This window comes from Haliotis cracherodii, unplaced genomic scaffold (genome assembly GCF_022045235.1).
Source record: "Haliotis cracherodii isolate W230 unplaced genomic scaffold, xgHalCrac1.p SCAF_5, whole genome shotgun sequence".
NCBI lineage: Eukaryota > Metazoa > Mollusca > Gastropoda > Lepetellida > Haliotidae > Haliotis > Haliotis cracherodii.
Genome location: NW_027266308.1, coordinates 50,550,375 through 50,574,088, shown reverse-complemented (window position 1 = coordinate 50,574,088; position 23,714 = coordinate 50,550,375). Strand labels below are relative to the sequence as shown.

The following is a 23,714-nucleotide window of genomic DNA, read 5'->3' as shown; positions in this document are numbered from 1 at the left end:
CATGAGCATAAGAGAGCGCTCTTAGTTTTCCTTATCTCTTTAAAACTTTAGAAGTTTGTTTGTTTGTTGTTTAACGCCACACTCAGCAATATTCCAGCTATATGACGGTGGTCTGTAAATAATCGAGTCTGGGCCAGACAATCCAGTGATTGACATCATGAGCATCGATCTAATTGGATCGATGACATGCATCAACCAAGTCAGCGAGTCTGACCACCCGATCCCGTTAGTCGCCTCTTACAACAAGCAGTCGGCTTTGACGGCAAGCATGGGTTGCTGAAGACCTATTCTACCCCGGACTTTTGAAGTAAATATCCACATGAGCTTATGGTATGGCATATTGTGGGTCGTTTGTTAAGTCTGTTGTCCAACTGTTTGCTTTTTACTACTTAAACCAGTTGGGATGAACTTTCAACTGCCAGGTTTCTCACACCAAAGAGGACTCAAATTTCAAAAATGGCAAATTTAGCAATAGTAGTCACAAAGCTTCAGACATGTTTTATACATCAGTCTTATTTTCAGGTGTTGCCCTTAGCTGTTGAGGGATGTTGAAAGCTTGATTTCTGTTGAGAGATTTTGAAAGTTTGATTTATCGTCTTTTCTCATGGAAACATGGCGTTTATACATGTAATTAATTGAAAATTGTTTCTGAAACTTCACTCTAAAATATATTTTCCTTCATTCAGTGTACCATGAGTCCAGATATGATCTGAAGGTGGCAGGGGTGGGTGGCCCTGTCTTCTAAGGCGCCGCGTTTCGCTGTGCAGAGTTGTGTCCCTTGGACACGCCAGAAACCTGTGATTGTGGGTTCAAATCCCAGTTCACCCCGATTATGTTCCTAGGTTTGTCGGCACCAAACCCATGCTCGTGGGTTTCACCGAAGTGGTAAACGTCTGAGACCTGCATCACTTCGGGCTTCCTTCCACATTAAGCTGACACGCCGTGATATAACTGGAATTCTGTTAAAAGTGGTGTTAAACCCAACTCACTCACTCACTGGATGGGATGGATGGATGGTATGACTCTGAAACCCGCTATCTGTTGATGCTTCCAGAGTTTGTTCAGATAGCTGACCTTCAATAAGTCAAGGAACTTGCGGACTCCAGGGACAGATTTTAAGCTGTCATGGATCATAGGATGCATACATAGAGCGCATGAGTTGATATGGTGTTAAGTCCATGTTAACTAAGAGGTGAACTATTAGATTTTCAATCAAATATGTATCAGAAAGGCATTTTATTTTTTAATTCTTTTCCAGACAAAAAGGAATGAGTAAGCTGGGTTGGGTTTAAAGCATCTAGACAGTATTTTATTCATATCATGGTTTATGAGCTTTAAATGAAAGGATATTGAATTAAGTTGTGGACATCACTTTGGTAAAAACTTAAAGCATGGCTGAATGGGGCAAAGTTGGTATTCAACCCATGCTTCGTGGATCCTGATACGACTAAGGAGCATAACTCCACAAACCATATGTTATTATACTTATGGCATACTTACAACATATTGAACTTCATCATGATACATGCAAAAATAACCTGAGTTATGGGCAAAAATGACATTTTCAAAATGGCTCCTATGATGGCCATCTTTAAAATAGGATTGTAATCATCTGAACACATTTTGGAAACAACACAACTGGGATCATCCATGGTCAGCTTCACTTCCAATGTGGTTTCAAAGGAGAGGGTTCAACCCCACTGGGCTGTGACACAATTCTCAGTCAGATAAGATGCAATTCTGAGTGAGTTTGGTTTATTGTCACTTTGAACAGAATGTCAGTTATAGCATGTTCATTTGATAACCCGAAATGATGCATGTGTTATATGCTTACTACGATCATAGGTTATTGGCATGCCCAAGTGATGCAACTCTGGACTGTGACTTGACTCCACCACCACCCCCATAAAATCATTGGACCATGTGAGTTTGTTCTTGAATGCTGTCTAACAATAGTCAGCAATATTTCAGTTATACCAGAGATTTTAAGCAAATCAAATCTGGATTGTACAAACAAGTGGTCGACAGCATGAACACCAATCCATGCATTCAGGACCTGTGAAGATCCGGGGTGGAATAGATCTTCAGCAAACCATGCTTGCCATAAAAGGCGACTATCGGGATCGGGTGGTCAGGCTTGCTGACTTGGTTGATGCATGTCATCAATCCCAATTGCTAGGATCGATGCTCATGATATTCATCACTGGATTGTCTGGTCCAGACTCTTATTATTTACAGACCGCTGTCATATAGCTGGAATATTGTTCAGTGCGGCGTTAAACAACCAACCAACCAACCATGCATTCAGGGTACAATGACACAGACCAGAAATGGGCTTCACATATTTTATCCATATTGGGAATTGTACCTGGGTCTTCGGCGTGATGAGCAAATGCTTTAACCACAAGGCTACCCTATACACAGATACACGACACTTCATAAACACCTGATCTCAAATTGTAGTCAGCTCTTCCAAGCATGAGGTACGTCCCTGGAAATCCCAATGGGCTCAAAGTAGCTGAAATATGGGGGGGGGGGGGGGGCTAATAAATCTTGAAATTCAGTAGAAATTTCTAGAAATATCTAAAGTGTTTTGGGTGAAGGACAACTAGAACCTCTAATCACAAACAGAATTTATATTCATGTCACATGAGTAATGAAACCAGTTGGTCCTAATATGATCTCTGACAATTCTGAAACCCCAATTTTCAAAAAGCCTCCATGTCTTTATGTCATTAACATAACATGGAATATTCCTTTTAAGATGAATATGCTATTATTCCATTTAGCCAAACTTCCATGAAATGGGCAAGTTTTTAAACAAGGCAAAACTAAGAAACAAGATATCAACACCTTGTGAACAATATAACATTTTATTTACAAGCTTTGTTGCAACCGTGTTATTACAGAGTCACGAAAAGGTTTCCCATTCTCTGACAGCAAAGCATACCAACCACACAGTAATGTACACATTTACAGACTTGTTTGTACAGAGGCTGAATGTCATGTATTGTTTTGACAAATGATATTCACCTGCAACTGATTTTGGTTGAGCACAATAAATAAGATATGGCAAGTCTTCGTAATTGAACAGAAACAACATATGGCAGGTCAACTGAACATAATCACACAAAAATCATATGATCATTTCATGATTTTTGCATTGGAATATGAAGTGATGAATTAAGTAAACATTCAACAGAGACAAATTTAGTTGAGATCAAAATCATATTTCAGAATCTAATTTCAATTGCATTTTTTTTTAATTCAGTTGTTTGAGATCTGGATGAATGCAAAAAAAGAAGATCATAATTAAAATCCAACCTGTTCTGAATATTTGATGGTGCCAGGTAGGAACTTCCACATTAATTTACTTTGACATTGCACAGGAAGGGAGATAACTCTAATCATGAAAAAGCATAGCAACAAAAAAGGTCATACTAGGTGGATTATATATTTGGCAGAATAATCTTTTAATGGAAATATCATTCACTACATTCAACTCAATATCTGCAACATCTATACGCTACAAGTGTCACATGCATAACAACTAATACTTGAAATGAAAATGACAATCTTATGCTTAAAAAAATAAAAGAATTGGTTCTCAGGCAATGACTTTTGAAAATATAGTGCCGGCAAACGGTGTGTTTTGTTTTTTTGCTGGTTCAAACTAGTATGTAACCAAATAAACAGTTGTGTACCATCAACCTGGGAAAGGGCCTCTCTACATAAACAAGCATACAAACTCCTATTGCTGCCATTACCACAACAGTAAAGCAATGCGCATGTAAAGGGAAGTAACTGCATGCTATATTGGATAGCATTGTTTTTAGGTATAGGAATTTTTTATTTTTGGGAAAATGGAAATAAAAACAAAACGTGCAGCAGCCTTTATGATGATACGGGCAATGCCTGAGGACCAAGACTATTTTTCTTTTAAGCCTTGATATCAGATGAAATATGAACATGCTCTTTGTACAATGTATGAATCAAAGAAACTATCAAGCACAGAAATAAAGCTCCAACTTGTCATGAGACATTTGAAGAAGGTATAGAAATAATCAATGTATAAACCACTTCTTTTAGAAAACATTATATAAGTAAGATTTTACACAGCTTTTGATAAATATTAAACACCAGGGGACAAGAATGTGTTTGGGGAACAGCATGATTTACCAATGTAAGATATTGAATCTGATCATGCACAACAAGGAAAAACTCTAACCAAAGGCTATCCAACTGCTCTGAGATACAGTGAAAATGTCAATCAAGATGGCATTGTTCCCATCGAAATCGATTTACGACATCTTGGGTGCAGTGTAATGCCATTTTGAAACTAAACATATACTTGGAAAATAATTAAGCATCACTGACAGTAAATGTCCATATAAAAAGAAAATTAAAATAATCATATCCTGTATATATTTTCTGACGAAACACATTTGTTTCAGTTTACAAAGTGGCATACACATATTGAAACACAGATACCAAACTTGATTATTGAATGACGTTTTGTAACTATTCCATGTCAATAGTTGTTTGACTACTTGTACATCTTTAATTGCTACATTGTATCTCTGCTCCTCAAATCATATAAGTCCTTGCAACCATCTGGAAGAACACACATGGTTTGTGTACCAACTGGTGTAACCATCAGGTATTGGTAATATCTCGGACATTTTTCAAAATAAGGCCCGTGTTATATGTAGATATTTCCAAAAGATCCCTGGAAGTTCGGAATACATGAAAGGTAAGAAGGAGCAGCAAGTAACGTGTTACAAGGTGTATATATGTTCAAAACAGTAACCATTAATAATCACTCATTGTGTTACACTGTACATTCAAAGATTCAGTTATGCACGAGGACACAATACCGTATCAAACACTGGCTGTGAATCTGGCTGATGCATCATTTGAACTATTTGCAATTATACATAACATGAGAACGTCGGTCTAGCTATGTCACTTCTAAGTATGGAACCTATTAGTGAGTTAGTGGAGTTTAAAACCGCTTTTATCAGTATTCCATTGTATCACGGCAAGTCAGCTTGATATGGGAGAAAAGCCTGAAGTGATGCACGTCTTAATGTTTACCACAGCATAGGTATGGTGCTCTCAAACCTAGAAACATAATTGGGGCAAATCAGGATTTCGAAGAACCTATTCTTAATAATATCACCAAAATTACTTTCAACATGATAGTTTCTTTCATCCTAGGGTTGAGGGTCTGTTAAACCCAGTCACTGCTAGCCTTCCTTACTCAATCACTGTCAAATAATTGGATCTCTTCGATTAGTAAGGATTTTTAAAAAGAGAAGATAGCAATAACACTTTAAAATCCCATGATACCAGGAAGACAAGAACATTCTTTTCTTGAGGATGAATATATTCTTCTTGTCATTATAATACATTATATCATGCAAACATATTGAATGGAGTCCACTGACACATTCACAATTCCTCAATGCAAATAGCACTGATATCTCTGCACATCCACGTAACACATCTGGTCCAGTATGACTTAGTAACTTTACTCTAGCCAAGTAAATGAGAGTTGGATTAACACCGCTCGGAACAGTATTTCAGTTATATCACGGCATGTCAGCTTGATGTGGGAGGAAACCCCGAAGTGACACAGACCCTGGAAGTTTACCACACGAAGTGAAACCCAGGTGCACTGGTATAAAGCTGACAGACCAAGGGTCATAACCGGGACGAATCTGGGTCTGAACCCAGGACAGCTGTTCCTGACTGTGCCGAGAGGCTGGACCACCCGTGCCCTCTGTACTCTAGCAGTATTGTCCGGCCACTACTCCTGGTGCATGTCTACTGTTTCCGTCCAAACATGATATGATATGTGAGCCACCACATAAGCAAGGGTTGGCATATTGCTATAGTCAGTATAAGATATAAGCTGCGTTTGTTTCCACGGGAGAAATCGTCCCCAGTACTGTGAGGCTGTATCTGCACCCTCAGAGTTCGAACCTGCAACACAGAAGTAATGGATATGAGTGAGTGAGTGAGTGAGTATGGTTTTACTCAACTTTTAGCAATAGTGTGAGTGAGTGAGTATGGTTTTACGCAGCTTTTAGCAATATTCCAGCAATATCACGGCCGGGGACACCAGAAATGGGCTTCACACATTGTACCCATGTCGGGAATCGAACCCGGGTCTTCGGCGTGACGTGCGAACGCTTTAACCACTAGGCTACCAGACCGCCCCTTTTAGCAATAGTCCAGCAATATCACGGCCGGGGACACCAGAAATGGGCTTCACACATTGTACCCATGTCGGGATTCGAACCCGGGTTTTCAGCGTGACGAGCGAAGGCTTTAACCACTTGGCTACCCGACCGCCCCTAATGGATATGAAAAACCTTTAAAATAGAAAGACTTTCAGCACTGTAAAGACTTGGACCAAGTACCTCGGTCACAGGACTTGAAAGCAATTTGTTGTAGACAACATAATGGCAAGAATAATGTTGAAATACATACAGTGAAATATATATGTGTGTGGTGTGTGCACATAATACTCAACTTTTGACTTGGCTAAGGGTGCTGTTAATATGTAAGGTGTCTGAGAAAAAGGATTTGGGCTGAATAGTATTTCAAATACCGGTACATTATGACTTGTCAGCGTATAGAGGGAGGAGAGCCCAAGGTGAGCAGGTAACGAGAATCACTATGGTGCTGACAGATCAAGCAGGGCTCAATTTAAGGAACTTGATCTAACATGACCCAGAGGCATGTTGACATGAAAACCAAATTGCACCAGACAAAATAAGGTTGCACTCTAGTTCCATAAATTTATCAAAGTTGAAACATAAGCCTACCTGCTGCCACTGTCACATAAATTAATGGTGCATGTCAAATGTAATAGGAACATGTGCACACAATCTTGAAGTACCCACAGCTTGATAATGTCAAATTACATGTAACACAGGGATTATTGTTGTAGCGTGGTAATTAAGTTTATTCAAAGATCAGTTTTGTGTGGACAAGTATTGGTTAGTCAGACACATTATATTTTTGACACTTAGTGCATGTTGACATAAATATCACATTTTTCAATACTAGGATGCACTTGGCACTTAGTGCATGTTGACATAAATATCACATTTTTCAATACTAGGATGCACTTGTCCATGTTTTATATAGCTAATTCACATCCAGTCAAGGATGATAAATGAGCAAATCTGAACTTACCAGGAAGAAGATGAGTGTGATGCTGAACCAGAGCAGCACTCCGTAGTAGCCCATGCCTTGTAATACTAGGCCTGCCAGCAGACACACAATCATTCTGCAACATCAAAACACACTTAGTGGCTGCACGACACTCACCTTGTTTGTAGGGGCATTATGTATTGGAAACATATCAACTCAAACATTTTCATGATCAGTGGTAGAAACTAACAGTTTTAGTCCACTAGTCCTTATAATGATAACTTATAGCAAAACCCATAAAAATGGCAAATTTCTACTGGTCCTTATGATACCTTAACTATTGGGCAATTTGGCAAGGATTACAGGACTAGTGCCAATTTCTAACACTGATGATATATCTATATATTGATAAAAAATAATTCTGTATGTGTATAAAAACTAGGCTGGGTCCCATTCCACAAAGCAATTGTAGCACTACGACTGTCGTAAGTCTATGTTAAAATATAGGAGTTACGATCGTCTTAGCGCTACAGTTGCTTTGTGGAAGGGGGCCCTGATCCACTATATGTTTCAAATTGCCTTCTCATGGTCCATTTTATCCATGGTAATCTTAATACATGTAAACGTTTACATTCGGTAGTAGTCAATTAGTACTTTCGTATCAATATTCATAAATTTGTATTGATACAGTATTGTCATTATAACTTTTTCAATACATCAATATTGTGAAATACGATGACAACCCTCCTTGTTCGCCACTGACGCAGCAGTGACATTTTTCAAGACCATTTATGATGCATAAAATTAACACAGACACCATTAACTTATCCTGCCTGTCCTTAATCTATAAAATGTCACAGATAAGGTGCGAGTTGGCTTAACACAGCTTTGAAAGAATTTCAGTTATGGTATATGATGCCGTGTCACTAGCATATGCATATGTTGACAAACCAAGAATCATAATCAGGGTGAATCAGTGATTCGAACCCACAAACATAGGATCCTGGCTTGCTAAAGGGATGCAACTCTACACAATGAATTCCTATACCAAGAAATATACCAACCATATCATACTGAAGGATTTCAAGAATGGCTTTCAAACATTGTCTGAACCCCAGAGGATTGAGTGGCGAGCAGACACAAGGCTTCATGAGAATGTGGCTGCATTGTGACACAGCTCCTTACCCTACAAACTTGTATCCCAGGTAGCTCATGATGTCCAGGTACTTGAGGTCTGTCTTCAGGTTCATCACGTACAGCGTGAACATGACAATCAGCAACTCAATGATAAACCAAACAAGGGCGGAACTCGCTTGAATTCCTAGTTGCTCTGGAGTAAACCTGAAAAACACAAATTGCCCTAAATGTACACCCAGACATGTTGAATATCACCAACGACAATGACAGAACAATAACATACATCCCCAATTTTGAAACATGGTGTGCATGGGTGTAAACATATTACAACACTGTCTGACTAGAACCACCATAATCAACTCATTTGGTGATGTGTTACCAACAAATATAAAGCAACCACCAACTGCATGTTGCTTTGAAGATTATATGCTTTCACGTATCAGTATTTGGCTGGCGAGTCAAATCTTTCTATCTGGATGAGCTTGATGGAATCTAAACAACGGTTAAAAAAATGGAGCGATTTCATTTACAAATGCCCGTATTTAGAAATGGGGGGGGGGATTGTGGGGTGCCCTGTTTGAACATGTTTAAGCACAGGTTACATTGATACATTCAGAAGTTTTATAGGTGATACAATACACTAAGTCAGATTTTGAAATAATATTAAACCCCAAAATACAGTCGGTCTGGCGACCCATAAGTGTTGAATGCACATCTTCAAACTTACCTGCCCTCATTCAGACACTATGATTATTAAAAAAATCACACGAAAAAAGAGACAAATTGTGTCTTGATTCAGTTGAAATAATGCAAACAAGTATTTGAGAATCTACAAGGAGTTATAATAAAACTGAATACGCAAGTAGTCTTAAAATTATCTGCCATACAGTCGGGCAGGTGGAGGAAAATTTCATGCAGCCTGACAGAAAAGTTACCAGCCATGTGCAGGCAGGCAGGCAGTTATTTCGGACACTGCACTAAGTGTAAGAGCACATCATTTCTCCATAATTGATCTGGAATGATGGTGACTGACATAACACAACATTCACTCACACACTCCATACACATACCTGTCTTGTGTTCCTAGTACTAGACCGGCTACCAAGATATACGTGACAAATGCCATTACTGAAACAGAAAGAGTGGCAAAACCTAGTTACATGACACTCGTAGCATCTGTCTCATTGGTATGTTTACAGATGTTAGAACATGAGAGGATATGTATAACTCTTATGTTAATTTATAAAAAGGCACAAAAGTAAACTGATGAATAATAAGCAGGTTATAAGACATTTAACACTCTGGGTCATGGTCATGCACTGTGCTGATCCAGCCATTGCTCCACCATTGATACTGACACATTGTTGTCAAGAACCCACAGTAGTGTAGTGTTCTGCTGGTATAATCAACCACTAGTTCCAATACTTCACTGTTAAAAAGCTAAAATACTGCAGACTGTGGGAAAACACTCCATTCACTCACTGATGTTTTACAGGGAATTATCTCTTTCAGGAGATTTAATTTAAAGCCGCTTTGACCAGTACCCAGTTAAATCCCATCTTCCCGAAGCAAGGGAGTTAACTGACAATAAAAATCCAGTTTCCATCCTTGCCAAACCAGGCTGGAATTCTTGGACTGGATCGTAGCGCCACCTTATGTCCCTTCTATGCCCCACCTACTGACCAATCAGATTCAACCTCTCATATCACTTGCATTTGCTTCCAACAAAATAGCGTCACCCAGTCAAGACGATCTGATCGATGATCAAGATATATATTGTAATAAAACGGGTCTTACTAAGCGAAGTGCATCAAACCAAACATGAAAAGATTTGTAAAATATATGTCAACGCCCAGTTGAAAGAATACATCCTTTGCAAATCCTGCAGTCGACATAAATCTGCACGTTGAAATCCATATTGTTTACTAACCCAATGTTGATTTCATTACATGATTTTGATTGGACAATACACAGACTTGTTAGGCCAGCCAAAATAGAACTTGCAGCCTAGACCAGCAAGGGCGGAAACTGGATTTTTAAAGTCAGTTATCTCCCTTGCCTCCTGAAAATGGTTAAATCCCAGCATGACAGACATATTGAGAAATGCTACAGTCATGCAGGTCTAACTAAGACAGACAACACGTTTGTGAAACCAAACACTCCAGTTCCTGGCAAGGCCACGATACAACTCTGCCCTTTCTCATTGATGAACTAGCTTCACTTTACATCCTTTACATATTCTTTAGATAATACCTCACAATTTCTGATAGTTGGTAGATTTTTGTTTGTTTGTTTCTTGTTTAACACCACTCAGCAATATTCCAGCTAAATGACAGCAGTCTGTAAATAATCGAGTCTTGGCCAGACTATCCAGTTATTGACATCATGAGCATCGATCCACACAAGCGGGATATGATATGACAAGCATCAACCAAGTCAGCGAGCCTGACCAACTGATCCCGTTAGTAGCCTCTTACAACAAGTAAAGTTGCCTCTAACACGGATCTTCATGGGTTGATAGTGGGTAGGTTGAAAGCCTTTGCATATCTTATTAAATTGAGAGTGAAATATTGGTTACACGAGCAATATTTCCATGACGCATCTAATGAGGACAGTGTAAGGTTATAGAGAAACCTACCTGGAATATATAAATCAGGAGCATTCACTTCATATCTTGGAGCTACAGGCTCATCCTGGTTGTACTTAATGGACCAGTCCTGTAAAACATATGATACGATACAACTGATCACCTAATGCAGAATTACACATAGTGAGTGAGCGAGGGTTTAATGCTGCTTTTAACAGTATTATAGTTCGCGACGTGTCAGCTTAATGTGAGAGGAAAGCCCGAATAATGCAGTTCTCAGACGTTTACCACTTCGGTGAAACCCTTGAGCACGGGTATGGTGCTGACAAAACTAGAAACATAATCGGTGTGGACCGGGATTCAAACACACAATCATAGGTTTCTGGCGTGCCCAAGGGACGCAACTCTACAAATTGAATCGTGGCGCCTTAGGCAACTGGGCCACCCGTGCCCCCAATTACAATTACCGGTAGAAGTATTAGACACAGCAACAAGAGAGGATGAAATTAACTCTGCGGACAATGATATTGCAATATCTATGGAAAGCATACAAATTTCAGTAATTTCTACTTGTTATGACCTGAAACTTACAAAAGGCCTCTTTGAAAAAATGAATCTTTAAGGTGATTTTCAAAGGAGGGGAAAGTGTAATTTGACAGTATATGACAACTTACTGCGTGTGTAAAAGGGAAAGCCAGTAGCCCCAGCTTCTTGCCAACATAAGCTGTGTCTACAGCAAAATAATATTTGATTTTGGACGTCGCTACATACTGTTCTATCTGAAAACAAAAACAAAAACAATCACATCTATTATGATCAAATATTATATTGGATTACCACAGAAAGTAAATTACATTTTGTAAGTAAATTCCAAAATCTTTTTAAAAATCCAAAGTGACCCAGATTAAAAACATTTATCACTATGCGATATTCTGCGTGAGTGAGTGAGTGAGTGAGTGAGTGAGTGAGTGAGTGAGTGAGTGAGCGAGCTGTTTTAACACCGCTCTGAACAGTATTCCAGTTAGTTATATCACGGAATGTCAGCCTAATGTGGGAGGAAATCCTGCAGTGATGCAGATCTCAGATGTTTACCGGTACCACTTTGGTGAAAGCCACAAGCACGGATATGGTGCTGCCAAACCTAGAAACATTATTGGGGCAAACCTGGATTCAAAACCACAATCACTGTATGATTGGGCATACCACAATCATAGGTTTCTGGTACAGCCAAGGGACGCAACTCTGGACACAAAATTGTGGCACCTCAGATGACTTGGTAACCTGTTCCCCCACTTGGCCATATGCGCCTCTTTTCAATGAGCTAATTTCAGCATTGGTCATATCTGATGGAAATGACTTCAAATGAGCTCATGACTTACATTCTTGTTGAGCATATCTTTACTCTGGCCGGCCCATGAGGAACCATATTGCATAGCCATGTTAGCCATGGGATCCTGGATATACTGTTGTCCTGGAAACTGATTCGGACCACCAGGTGGCACACCACTAGGGTCATAACCTGCAAACACAAGACAGTTATACCAGTGACAGGATTCATTTAATAATCTACCACACATTTTTTCCCTTTCATAATCTAACTTATCATACCTCCATGTCAGAATTATGAGATCTGATTGGTCCATGTGATCTTGATAAAATACTGTGTATCTCGCCGTGGAGGGAAATAAATTTCTCAGTGGGAGAATAAATCCCTTATACCCCACCACGAATAAATCAGGCTGCACCTGGATTCCTGAGAGGCAGAATAAATCCCTTATAGCCTGCTTTGATGCAAAAAGCCTCTTGCTTTTTCCGAGTCAATGAAAGTCACGTATCACAGCACAAGTTAACCTCAGCTCAATCAAACAGCTGTTTTCTATCAATTTTGAGTTTGTTTTTCTTCTTTTACAATGCCATTAAAACATGTTGGTAAGATAAATTTGTTGTAGCAGGATCACCTGCATTTGGATTTATACCACAATCCGGAGGCGAGAGGTATAAAACCTAACGAGGGATGCATAAAATTCCATGTACCCAACTTGATCCTGCTACAACCTATAATGCAATGGGCTAAGGAAGGACAACACCAATCACATCAACATACAGTATTGACAAGTCCTCAATCAAGGCTGCTGTTAACCCCGTTTCCAATCAGCACTGTATTGACTTATGACACTGGTTTTGACACTTACATAACAAGTATTTGAGACATGAAAGCAGGCAAAAGAAGTTTGTATTTTTTCCTGTTTTAGATCCCATGGACAAAATCACACTCTACCACTGTCTGCATTAACGGTCGACATGGATACTGTTCATAACTCTCCTATCAGTACATATGTACATAAAAATGTATTTGTCTTAAATCCAAAAAGGTTTCAAACAAGCATTTACCGCCATCTCAATCTATAGCTGCCATACTAGTCATTTCTGTGGGAATAAAATCAATATGGGTAGAAGCCAGGAGACATTGAAGGCTCCTTCAGTTGGGTTCTTGTAATGTGGTGACATACACCTAGTGCCCCTGCAGAACCCACCTTGTGGTTGTCCATAGTTGCCTGGGGGAGGAAAGTGTCCTGGTTGAGGAGGGGAACTGGTGTCTTGAAACAACTGGGGCTTCTGTGACTTGGTGCCCTTGGCCTTCCGCTTTTGCCCAGCTGCAGAGAACATTCACAAATGCAACACCATACCTTAACTCCCATTCATCTATCTAATATTTAATGATTCATACACAGAATAATCTTTACAAAACTTGTTTTATGTACTTAAATGAACCTATAATTTAATATTAGCAAGAAACACATATGCAAAATGAGTTCATTTAACAATAGGATAGTGTTTCATGGTTCATAAGTATGATTATAAGAGGATTCAGGTCATGTATACACTTACCATCATGTATGTACACTCAAACCACAGACAGCATATCAGTACATACAACACTGACATCAAGCCAAAGGCATTTGCAGGAGTAAAGTGCTTAGTAAGCAAAACAGTCTACAATTTCTACTTTACTACTTGTAATATCTGTTTCAATACAAACATTTGAGTTTGAAGAAATAGAAGCCTCAAATTCTCAGATCTTTTTTGTATCAGTCAGCAATATTTCAGCTTCATCACATAAGCCAATGAGTGAGTGAGTGAGTTGGGTTTAACGCCGCTTTTAACAGTATTCCAGTTATATCACGGCATGTCAGCTTAGTGTGGGAGGAAAGCCCGAAGTGATGCTGGTCTCAGACGTTTACCACTTCGGTGAAACCCACGAGCACAGATAAGGTGCTGACAAACCTAGAAACATAATCGGGGCGAACCGGGATTCGAACCCACAATCATAGGTTTCAGGCATGCCCAAGGGGTGCAACTCTGCACAGCGAATCACGGCGCCTTAGACGACTGGGCCACCCGTGCCCCCCATAAGCCAATAAAGGAAACTGGCGGGTGAGGCAAACCAGTGGTCGATGACAAGAGCAACAATCCATATGATCAGTTAATGACCCAAAACTGAAATTTGCCCTTCATTACAATCATGAAGTACCATCCATACAGCAGCCATTGTGACCACCTGATCCACACTTAGTTGCCTCAGACCCTGAATTACAAGGGACTGCAAAATGTCCAAGCATGTCAAACAAGATCCAATGTATTTCACAAGAACACAAACATAGAACCAGAGTATCCTCTGTCTGGATGCCTGTGTGTGACGTCTAGTGCCAGCTGTAGTGTTAGTTGAACTGCCTGTTAGGGGTTCTACATGTTCTATGTCATGTATGTATGATGCTACAGCATTACCTCATAAACCCATGCACATTAATAACACATAACATCAAGCACAGTTCTTTATTCAGTACCAAATCAGGGAACATTCCTGGGAAGTGGGGGTTGTTTTGACAAGCTCATTTGTATGGAAGAAAAATGTAGTTGTCTCTAGCATTAAAATGGCCTTTTCACTGTGATTTATAAGGTTCTGGAGAGTGATATCTAAACTGCACTCAACAAGCCCCAAAAGCCATTATAATCTTCCCACATTCACACAACCTGTACAGAAACGAGATCTTTATGGGTTTTTCACAGAAAAGTTCAGTGCATTGCAGTACTTTTTACTTTGACCATTTGTCCAGTCTGAATGTGAAATTTCTACCAAACATATGGAGCAAAAAATATTTTTGTTAATACTATTATTAAATTTCATCTTGTGCCATTCTTTCTATATTATGATTTGTTTTGTCTTGCCACTTTTCCAATGGTCCCAGTCCTAATGTTAACAGAGAAATCTTTTTTCATTGGCAATGCAAATTTGATGGGCAACAGGGGGGACTATGATGTAGCTATGCCAGTATCAGAAATTGGCACTCATCCTGTTGTCCTTGCCAAACTGCCCAATAGTTAAGGTATCATAAGGACTAGCATATTATCATTATGAGGACTAGTGAACTAAAAATATTAGTTTCTACCGCTGTATGCTGTTAAAGCATTTGCTCACCATACTAACATTTCCCCACATGTGATACCCCCAAAATGTAAAGCCTGTTCTCATTCCCTGTTGGGATGATACTGATAATAGTGATAGGGATGGAATATCTCATCTCCTCAAATAAATTGATAAGGAATAGCAATGGACAGCAACGATGACTCAGGGAATGTTGTTCGACACCAGCATGTGAAGCTCAAAAGAGGTTAAGGAACACCCGATTCTTTCATATTACTTGTACTATAGTTAATCTGTCATGACAGATAAACTATGCTAGTAACGTGAAAAAAAGGGTGTTCTTTAACTTATTTTGAGTAGTATATATCACTGTAACTACCAAACCTGTGTTAGTCAGATCTAATCATACTAATGACTAGCATGGCATTGCATGATGTCCTAGAGACCTCCTCTGTCAATGAACCTATACAGGCTAGAGATCAACCATCATAATGACATGCTAATCCTATTATAAAATACAGAAGTTCAACAATCTGTTGTATTAAGTGTATTCATGCAGGTTGCTATAATGAACCATACCTCTCATATTCTTATGTAAAATATACAATCTCTGTTAAAACTAATGCCTCAAGAAATAAGGTAATGTTCCATTCAGTCCCTGACTAGTTATAATTGGATGTACATTTATTTACTTAAATAATACCTCTTGTTTTAAATAAAAATCATATTTATGCTTATAGTGTTTTTCATGGTAAGACTAGTGGCTTATGGTTAGTAATTAATGAAGCATTCTGTATGTTCAGTGTTTTAAACAGGTTAACAACATCAAAACACATGACCTCCCTCTAATCAAGCAGTATCCCATGTGCAATGCAATTGGCTTGTTGCTGTATCTGAATCTCTGAATTTCTAAACATTGACTAAGATGCTGAGCTATGCATTATAAAATCTAACATGTTCAAAATAAAAGAAATCATTTACCTGCTCATATTGAAAGATATTTCTTAAATCACAATAACAGAGAATGCTGAACATGCTTAAGAACAGTAACAAAACACAAATAAATGAAAAATAATATCTAAACATCTAAAATAGAGTTTAGAAGTTCAGCCATGCTGTCATGCTCAAAGTTAAGAACGGCAGGCAGATTTCCACCTACTCAAACATGCTTTGTACATACTGTAACTACAAGGCATAGCATAATGATTTAGGTCGGGCAGTACTAATGTGGACAAGGTATGCATTGGAACTTGGAAATGGAGCATAAGGAAACAATCATTACTACTGCTTTTGTACATGTGAATAGGCTGTAATGAGGTACCAGGCCATAACCAGGCTATATTGTTAGTGGCATTCAAAGCAACAGCATCAGAACCTTTGTACAATGCATTAACATGTACAAATTACTGTTGACATCTTTGAAATGTGGTTTTGAACATGCACAAATAATAATTGTAATGTCTTTAAATCTTATTATAGGAGCTTAATGCTGATATAAATACAAAAGTCATGAGTGAGTTGGGTTTAATGATGTTCAGGGACAGACAACCGACTGATTTCAAATGTCACAGAAAATTATCAATATCATAATTTTAATCTCTTATACAAGCAATACTACCCATTTATACTAACACCCCCCACCCATTAACAGTATTAAAAAATCCCTTTGAAAGAAGATTGTGGTTTACACTGTAACAAATTACAGTGACAAAGTTCATATGCAACAGACTTTACAGACATATTTCTTATCTTAATCAGATATTGCATAGTAATATTCTTCATGCACTAAGGATCATCTTCATGCACTATGGATCACCATGCATTATATCCTACATTCACGACAATGCTTATTACTATACAGTGCTAGTGTGCAGGGACAAAGCTCAGGCTTTCAATGGAAAGGTTTTGCTCAGCTGGCACGTCACTCGAGACACACAACATCCAGACGTCAAATAAACTGGACGTACACTTACGCTGTCTGAAGCCAGATGGGACGTCCATTTTCTGAAATTAAACAAACTATCAATAACAAGTTATCAAAGAAAATATAAACACAATACAGCTGCCTATACGATTAATCGTGCAAGAACATTTTACCACGTTGCACTGTCAAACTCGATTCTGAGTTGGCAAGACACACAGACAGACAGGGGCGTTAATCCAAGCTTTTAGAGTTACCTCCCATGTAACTCGTGTGACCAACACAAGAAAAAGCACATATGAACAGTACATTGAGAATGTGCAAAGCTATTGTTACACGCAATTCTTTTTAAAATTCGCGAGTCTCAATCTCCCACTATGTAACCTATTTTGACATGTGTTTCTTGATATCAGCACACAAAGGTTTAGAAGTTTTTAAAAGCATAGAACTGTATTAAATGTTCATGACAACCACATTAATAACATCGCTGACACATGATAACATCAAGCACAATTCTTTATTCAGTACCAAATCAGGGAACATTCCTCGGATGTAGGGTTTGTTTTGAGAAGCTCATTTGTATGGAGGAAAAATGTAGTTGTCTCTAGCATTAAAATGGCCTTTTCACGGTGACTTAAAAGGTTCTGGAGAGTGATATCTAAACTGCACTCAAGAAGCCCCAAAATGCCATTATAATCTTCCCACATTTACACAACCTGTACAGACACGACAGGCATCGTGCGCCCGGTGCATTTTGTACCTCCGGTTTTGTGAAAACAGCTTAGAGTTACCCATTATGCCCATGGTAAAGGTTTAGAAGATTTTAAAACAATAGAACTGTATCAATTTTTCATGACCAAGTACATTTGTAAGATAATATATAAATTTGTAATACAAACTTTTTACTACGTATTGAAAGCAATTGATACTGAGATGTTCCTGAATCAAACGCAAGCCTACAGCATGTAGGAATTATCTGCTGTGTTGTGTGTACAGCCATTCGTCACCACTCGCCCCTTTCCGTGACCCGCTATTCGGCTTGTCCCGGAATAACACGAGTTGGTCACGAATCGTGTACAGCGGGAAATGTAAAACGTCGTCATTCACATCAATGTATCTATTCATTGAAGGTTTTAAATAGCGGGGATGTTTTCCATTCTTACTTCATAAACACATAGTATAGAGATTTCTTATCTCACAAACGCATGTCCTAATGCCGGCATGGTGATGGATCCAAAAATATGTTTACTGCCGTGATAACTCTAAAACGTCCTTGCGTCAAAGCAACGCCACATTTGCGCGTTGAAAACGGCAGCAAATTGTCAAAGACATCATCGTTATCTTAAAGTGAAGACATTTAAAACAACAATGGCTTGCCATTTGTCATGTATCATTCACATCTGAAGTACTTTCATAGTACATTCTCATATTCAAATACACGTATACTAATTAATACACTTACATGTATTTCATCATTCTCATAGGTTAAAGTTAAGGATGTACTTTCATTACTAACTTTCGCACATATTCGTACTCATGCACTTTAACATTTCAACCTTCACATATATTTCCTCGACCAATGTTTACATATTTCGACTTGATATTGAAATATATAACCCTTCTCACTCACTCTAATACCACGAGCCTCGATTCAAACAGTCCACCAAATAACTTCGACCTAAAAGCTAGAATTGACCAAAACACAAGCAAAATAGTTCGTTTACACCCTGATTGCTAACAATCCTGGGAAGGGGTTACGAGTTACTTTGCTATTTTGAGAAATGAATGAAAATATAATTCGGTTCAATCGGCATATACACAATAATCGTTTGTAATCAGGTTTCTTCATTATTAAATGAACATGAAATGAAATATGTCGAGTTTGTATGGGTATGTACACATCTTAAACCAGCGATGCTACTAACACATTTCTTTATCCTCGCCGCCTCGCCAATAACATATTTATGTCATCGTGTGACATTACAAATCTACGGAATATTAGTTTAATAAAGCATAACATTTTATAACTCCATTTGTGTAATGTAGTTATAGTCATCTGGCATTATACCAGGAAATGTGTACATCCTAACACATTAATATGTGAGTTGTTTAGTGTACAATGTCAACTAAGGTCGGGACAGATCCACATGTGTCGTCACTATCAATAATGAAATACCCGAGTTTGTTTGTTTGTTTAACGCCGCACTCAGCAATATTCCAGCTATATGACGGCGGTCTGTAAATAATCGAGTCTGGACCAGACAATCCAGTGATTGACATCATCGATCCACGCGATAACAAGCATCAAGTCAGCGAGTCTGACCACCCGATCCCGTTAGTCGCTTCTTACCACAAGTATAGTCGCCTTTTACGGCAAGCATGGGTTGCTGAAGACCTATTCTACCCCGGATTTTCACGGGTCGAAATACCTGAGTACGCCAATTGTTCATCTGCGTATGATTACAGGGGCATGCGTATTGACAAAACTAGTCAATTAATGACAGGTCGCATGGACACAATTCTGTGAGCGAACACCATTGAATTAAACTATGTTTCATGTTTAAAATTTCCCATGATTAAGTTCTCTCTTTAAGTGTTCGGTATTGTTTGAAGAACTTAGGAGTTTACGTTTGTTTATGAGCGTTTTAGTTCTCAAAAATAACTTTGCAGGTGCGTGAGGGGAGGTAACCCGCACTCGCTTGACTATTGCGTGTCGTGTGCAAACCGCGGCAGTTTCTTAATCATGGCTGACCACCACGACTTGCCATTTAAAGCTGAATATGCGAAGAGTGGCCGTGCTTCTTGTAAAGGATGCAAGGGCTCAATCAGTCAGGATTCTCTCCGGTTGGCTATCATGATTCAGGTATAATGAACTAGCGACATGGAAGGAGGGTTTCATGATTTGTAATCAATGTCCCACGATGTTGTTCTTCAACTTCGTCTTCGGGTGCAAGATAACAACGTTTTTTTCCGTTTAATTTAGATATAGTTCTATACATTTTGGTACGACATTTTGTTTATTTAATATTGTTTATTTTGTTATAGGTTGAGATTTACCATGTCATCGTATCTATAAGTGTATACTATATATATATATTCGTAAGCTCACAGCTCAACATGCTTATGCCGGCAGTCTGATTGTACCACGTGACGACTAAGCAACCAATCAACGAACGTATGGTAGCTACGGCGGGTGGTGTAAATAATGCAATAGGTGCAAAATGGATCCGCCCCTGCAATATATTGTTTTTTTTTAATTTATTATGCCGGAAAATTTACACTATTTGGTATATTTGTCTTTGTATCTTTTCAAAATGAAAACTTGACACTTACAATGCTATAAACGACAGGACCAGTACAGATGTCTCCTGTACAAGGCTTTATAATGTAAACATAAACGTTACAATGGAATATATAATGGACTAGATTTCTAAATGTGAGCATTTAAAGTATTTTAGCTAAAATTGATAGAATTATCATAAAAATGCTCACATGTTTATCTTAAATCTGCGGGTGACAGTAACTTGACAGCAGTCTGCTTTCCCCTAACGACGGGCTGCTGTCTATTCTATTGCTCTGTGACATCATTGGCGTCACATTTCTTGTTTGTGATGTCATCCTATATTATGTTCTATGATGTTACTATTTGTAACTCTGTGACTTCAGTTGTAGGCTTTTCTTTTCTATTATTTTTATTATTAAAGTCATAAAGGTGGTTTCTTTAAAAAATAATGTCTTTTCGCATCACAGTTGATGATATAAAACACAACACAGTGTTGAATAACATATATCATATTAGTGAGTAAAATTGGTAATAGGGCATGGCGCTGATGTCACACATGCTGTAGCAATAGAATTGGCACTAGTCCTACAGCCCTTGCCAAAATTCCCAATAGTTAAGGTTTCATAAGGAGTAAAAGACATTTGGAATTTTAAAGGGTCTTGTTATATGTTATTATTATAAGGACTAGTGGACTAAACATGTTAGTTCTACAGCTAATGCTGTCTTGATCATTTATGGATTAGAGTGTGAAATTAAATGTTTTATTTGAATGGCCAAACATTTTGAGGAGGGAGCCTTGAAAAAGCTTTGGTTTTTGTGACTGAAATTCTGTATGGACTCTGACTATTCTACTGTCACATTCCCCTTTAACATGAATTTGACAACTTGGCACTTCCATTGCATGGCTTTTGGGAACATAATGAAATCATATATCTGTTGTACTAACATATTTTGAAACCGATATTCATTCCTTTTTTTTTGTTTCAGTCACCCCACTTTGATGGAAAGGTAAGTCAAACACTAATTTGTGTGTTTTATGTGTTTAAATGAATTTAAGCTGCCATTACCTGTAGAGGATGTGCATACTCGAGATGGCACCTGTTACAGGAACAAGTGACTGTATGAGATTGGGTCACTGCTCACATGACAGCAAGTCAGCAGGCCACAGATTTCTGTAACTCGCACAGAAACATGTTTGAGAATATTAAACGATGTGAAACAAAAGTATCTACAGACTCATAGAAGTACATCTAGTTGTATATTTCAAGCTTCATTCACCTTCATCGGAGCAAACACTTAATACAGCGAATACAGTATGCTATATTTCATATAAAGTGAACTTTGATTCCAAATCGAAAATAAAAGGTGACTGTGTTTTCTAGATGGTCACCTTGTTTTCCCAAACTGTTTCGGTTTTGGTTGACCTTTTGTTGACATGTCTGTAAATACTGTCTTATCTTTATGAGGTCCCCAATTGGTTCCACTATGCCTGTTTCTGGAAACGGTCGAAGGTGCAAAATCCAGACGATATCCATGGATTTCATTCTCTCCGGTGGGAGGATCAGCAGAAGATTAAGGACAAAGTTGGTGGTGAGTTGGAGAACTCTGCATGTTACCTTGGTTACAGGGGTAAATGACACAAGTTATATCCAAGTTGACCACTGTTTATTTCCGACCAGTAATGTAGTGGTATTGTTACTTCTTTTTGGGATCCCATTCAGGTTAGGACAATGATATAGGTGGCCGATTACCTATGCTTGTTGAACAAGGCGATTAAAATGGATCAGGTGGTCAGGCTGGTGTTGTTTTTTTATGGGGCAGCCATCAAATTTTCCAAAACCCATCCTGCTTTTGTTTTCCATCTGCAGGATTCGCACTGATTTGAAAAGTGTTTAAATTGTAAATAAAATCAGTCTAGATATAACATTGTATAACAAAATTGCTTCTGAAAATTATTGACTGTCAAGTTTCGATGCATTGTTTGCTTCCTGTCTCCTGTCTGGTTATGGGTTATGTGTGATAATTTCTTTGCACAATATATTACTGAATTTAGTTTTATTATCATGGTATCATGAGTGACACGTGAACTTCATTGTCTCTGAAAGTGAAACTAGGTCATGAATCGAGATTAGGTGCTGAGGTGGTCGGACCACAGGCCCTTGCGTCATTGCTGTCAGAGTGTCAGAGTTCCTGCTGGCTTTTGAAACTGCCAGTCCTAGTGGACTGTCAACTCTAAAAATTACCAGTCCCCCCGAATTTATGTCAGTCCCAACTTTCAACAAATAAAAAAACATGAAATTTACCTGATTTTAATTCTGTCAATATCATGTTCAATGCAATGATGAAATAAATTACTTAGATTTACACATCATTCAGACATTCACACAAAGAACAGTTACAATTGTCTCTTTATTTAAAAATATTTCGAGACTAAGTCGTTACAAATATATATTCATCCTTGAAGCAAAGCGAAATGTTATATCCTTGAACTAAAAATAGGCAAGGGGAAACCCTGATTGTTAACAGACAAGCTGACTTTGTTCTGAAAAAAATACTTATATGAATATGGCCAATGTTTTGTTCAACAACAAAGATTTATTATGTACTTTATTTGCCGGTCCACAGGGACTGGCAGTCACATGAGTTACCGGTCCAATCAAAGAGCTGCTTTTCTCAAGGGCCTGTGGGTCAGACTGGTGGGGTTTTGGAGGGGCAGCCATTGTTTTTCTCTAAGAACAAACTTAGTTGTCGTGGGGACATGGTTGACTGATAGCATGCATGTCATCATACCTTGACAACCTGACTGATAATGTCCGTCACTGGATTATCCAGACTCAATTATTATCCCCCGGTTTGAAAATTGGGAGAGGGGATATCATGGGATAGAGAGATCAGCATGTCTATCCGTCTGTCAGCAGTTTGTTTTCTGCTTCCGGAGCAGAAGTCCAAAACCGTTAAATATTTCTTGTCAAAACTCTCAATATCAATAAGTCAAGTTGGAAAGTGGTGCCTTTTGATGATTTGGGATTTTTGTTCTTTTTATTTTGTTTTCATTATTTTTCAGCATGCTCAGTGACCTAGCACTATCAGTCAGCTTTAGACCGAACTAATACATTCACGCATGCATGCACACACACATCGCTATATAAGTGCAATAATCTTGGATGCACTTTAACACCATTTGACCTCAACTCAG

General features: G+C 38.5%; 2 protein-coding genes across 5 annotated transcripts in view; one reads left to right on the top strand and one right to left on the bottom strand.

Moving 5' to 3' along the window:
- Positions 1 to 5,190: 5,190 nt before the first annotated feature.
- On the bottom strand, positions 5,191 to 17,458 carry LOC139442979 (protein YIF1B-B-like). 4 transcript variants are annotated; one of them, XM_071223908.1, is made up of 10 exons: positions 17,412 to 17,458; positions 17,288 to 17,333; positions 13,426 to 13,545; positions 12,271 to 12,410; positions 11,566 to 11,670; positions 10,943 to 11,021; positions 9,375 to 9,432; positions 8,353 to 8,508; positions 7,210 to 7,303; positions 5,191 to 5,988 (listed from the first exon to the last, which is right to left on the bottom strand). In XM_071223908.1, the coding sequence occupies exons 2-10, from the start codon at positions 17,313 to 17,315 to the stop codon at positions 5,830 to 5,832; spliced, it is 939 nt and encodes a 312-aa protein (XP_071080009.1). In that variant the 5' UTR covers positions 17,316 to 17,333; positions 17,412 to 17,458; the 3' UTR covers positions 5,191 to 5,829. The 4 variants fall into 4 exon arrangements, with proteins under 4 accessions (XP_071080009.1, XP_071080007.1, XP_071080008.1 ...); XM_071223906.1 differs by having other exon boundaries at positions 17,282 to 17,318; XM_071223907.1 differs by having other exon boundaries at positions 17,288 to 17,318.
- A 2,507-nt stretch (positions 17,459 to 19,965) lies between these two features.
- The window catches only part of LOC139442879 (poly [ADP-ribose] polymerase 1-like), a 30,341-nt gene continuing 26,592 nt past the window's right edge, over positions 19,966 to 23,714 (top strand). The window contains exons 1-3 of the mRNA XM_071223786.1: positions 19,966 to 20,098; positions 21,506 to 21,526; positions 21,985 to 22,108. Of these exons, the coding sequence (XP_071079887.1) occupies positions 19,979 to 20,098; positions 21,506 to 21,526; positions 21,985 to 22,108 (265 nt within the window). The 5' untranslated portion in view covers positions 19,966 to 19,978. The remainder of the gene's footprint in view (positions 20,099 to 21,505; positions 21,527 to 21,984; positions 22,109 to 23,714) is intronic.

Coding starts and splice junctions, on each gene's coding strand:
- LOC139442979 (XM_071223906.1), bottom strand. CDS start 17,315: ATGGACGTCCCATCTGGCTTCAGACAGCGTAAGT. Junction 12,411..13,425: donor CAACTATGGACAACCACAAG/GTGGGTTCTGCA, acceptor TTGTGTTTGCAG/GTTATGACCCTAGTGGTGTG. Junction 7,304..8,352: donor CTGGGATACAAGTTTGTAGG/GTAAGGAGCTGT, acceptor TTGATGTTGCAG/AATGATTGTGTGTCTGCTGG.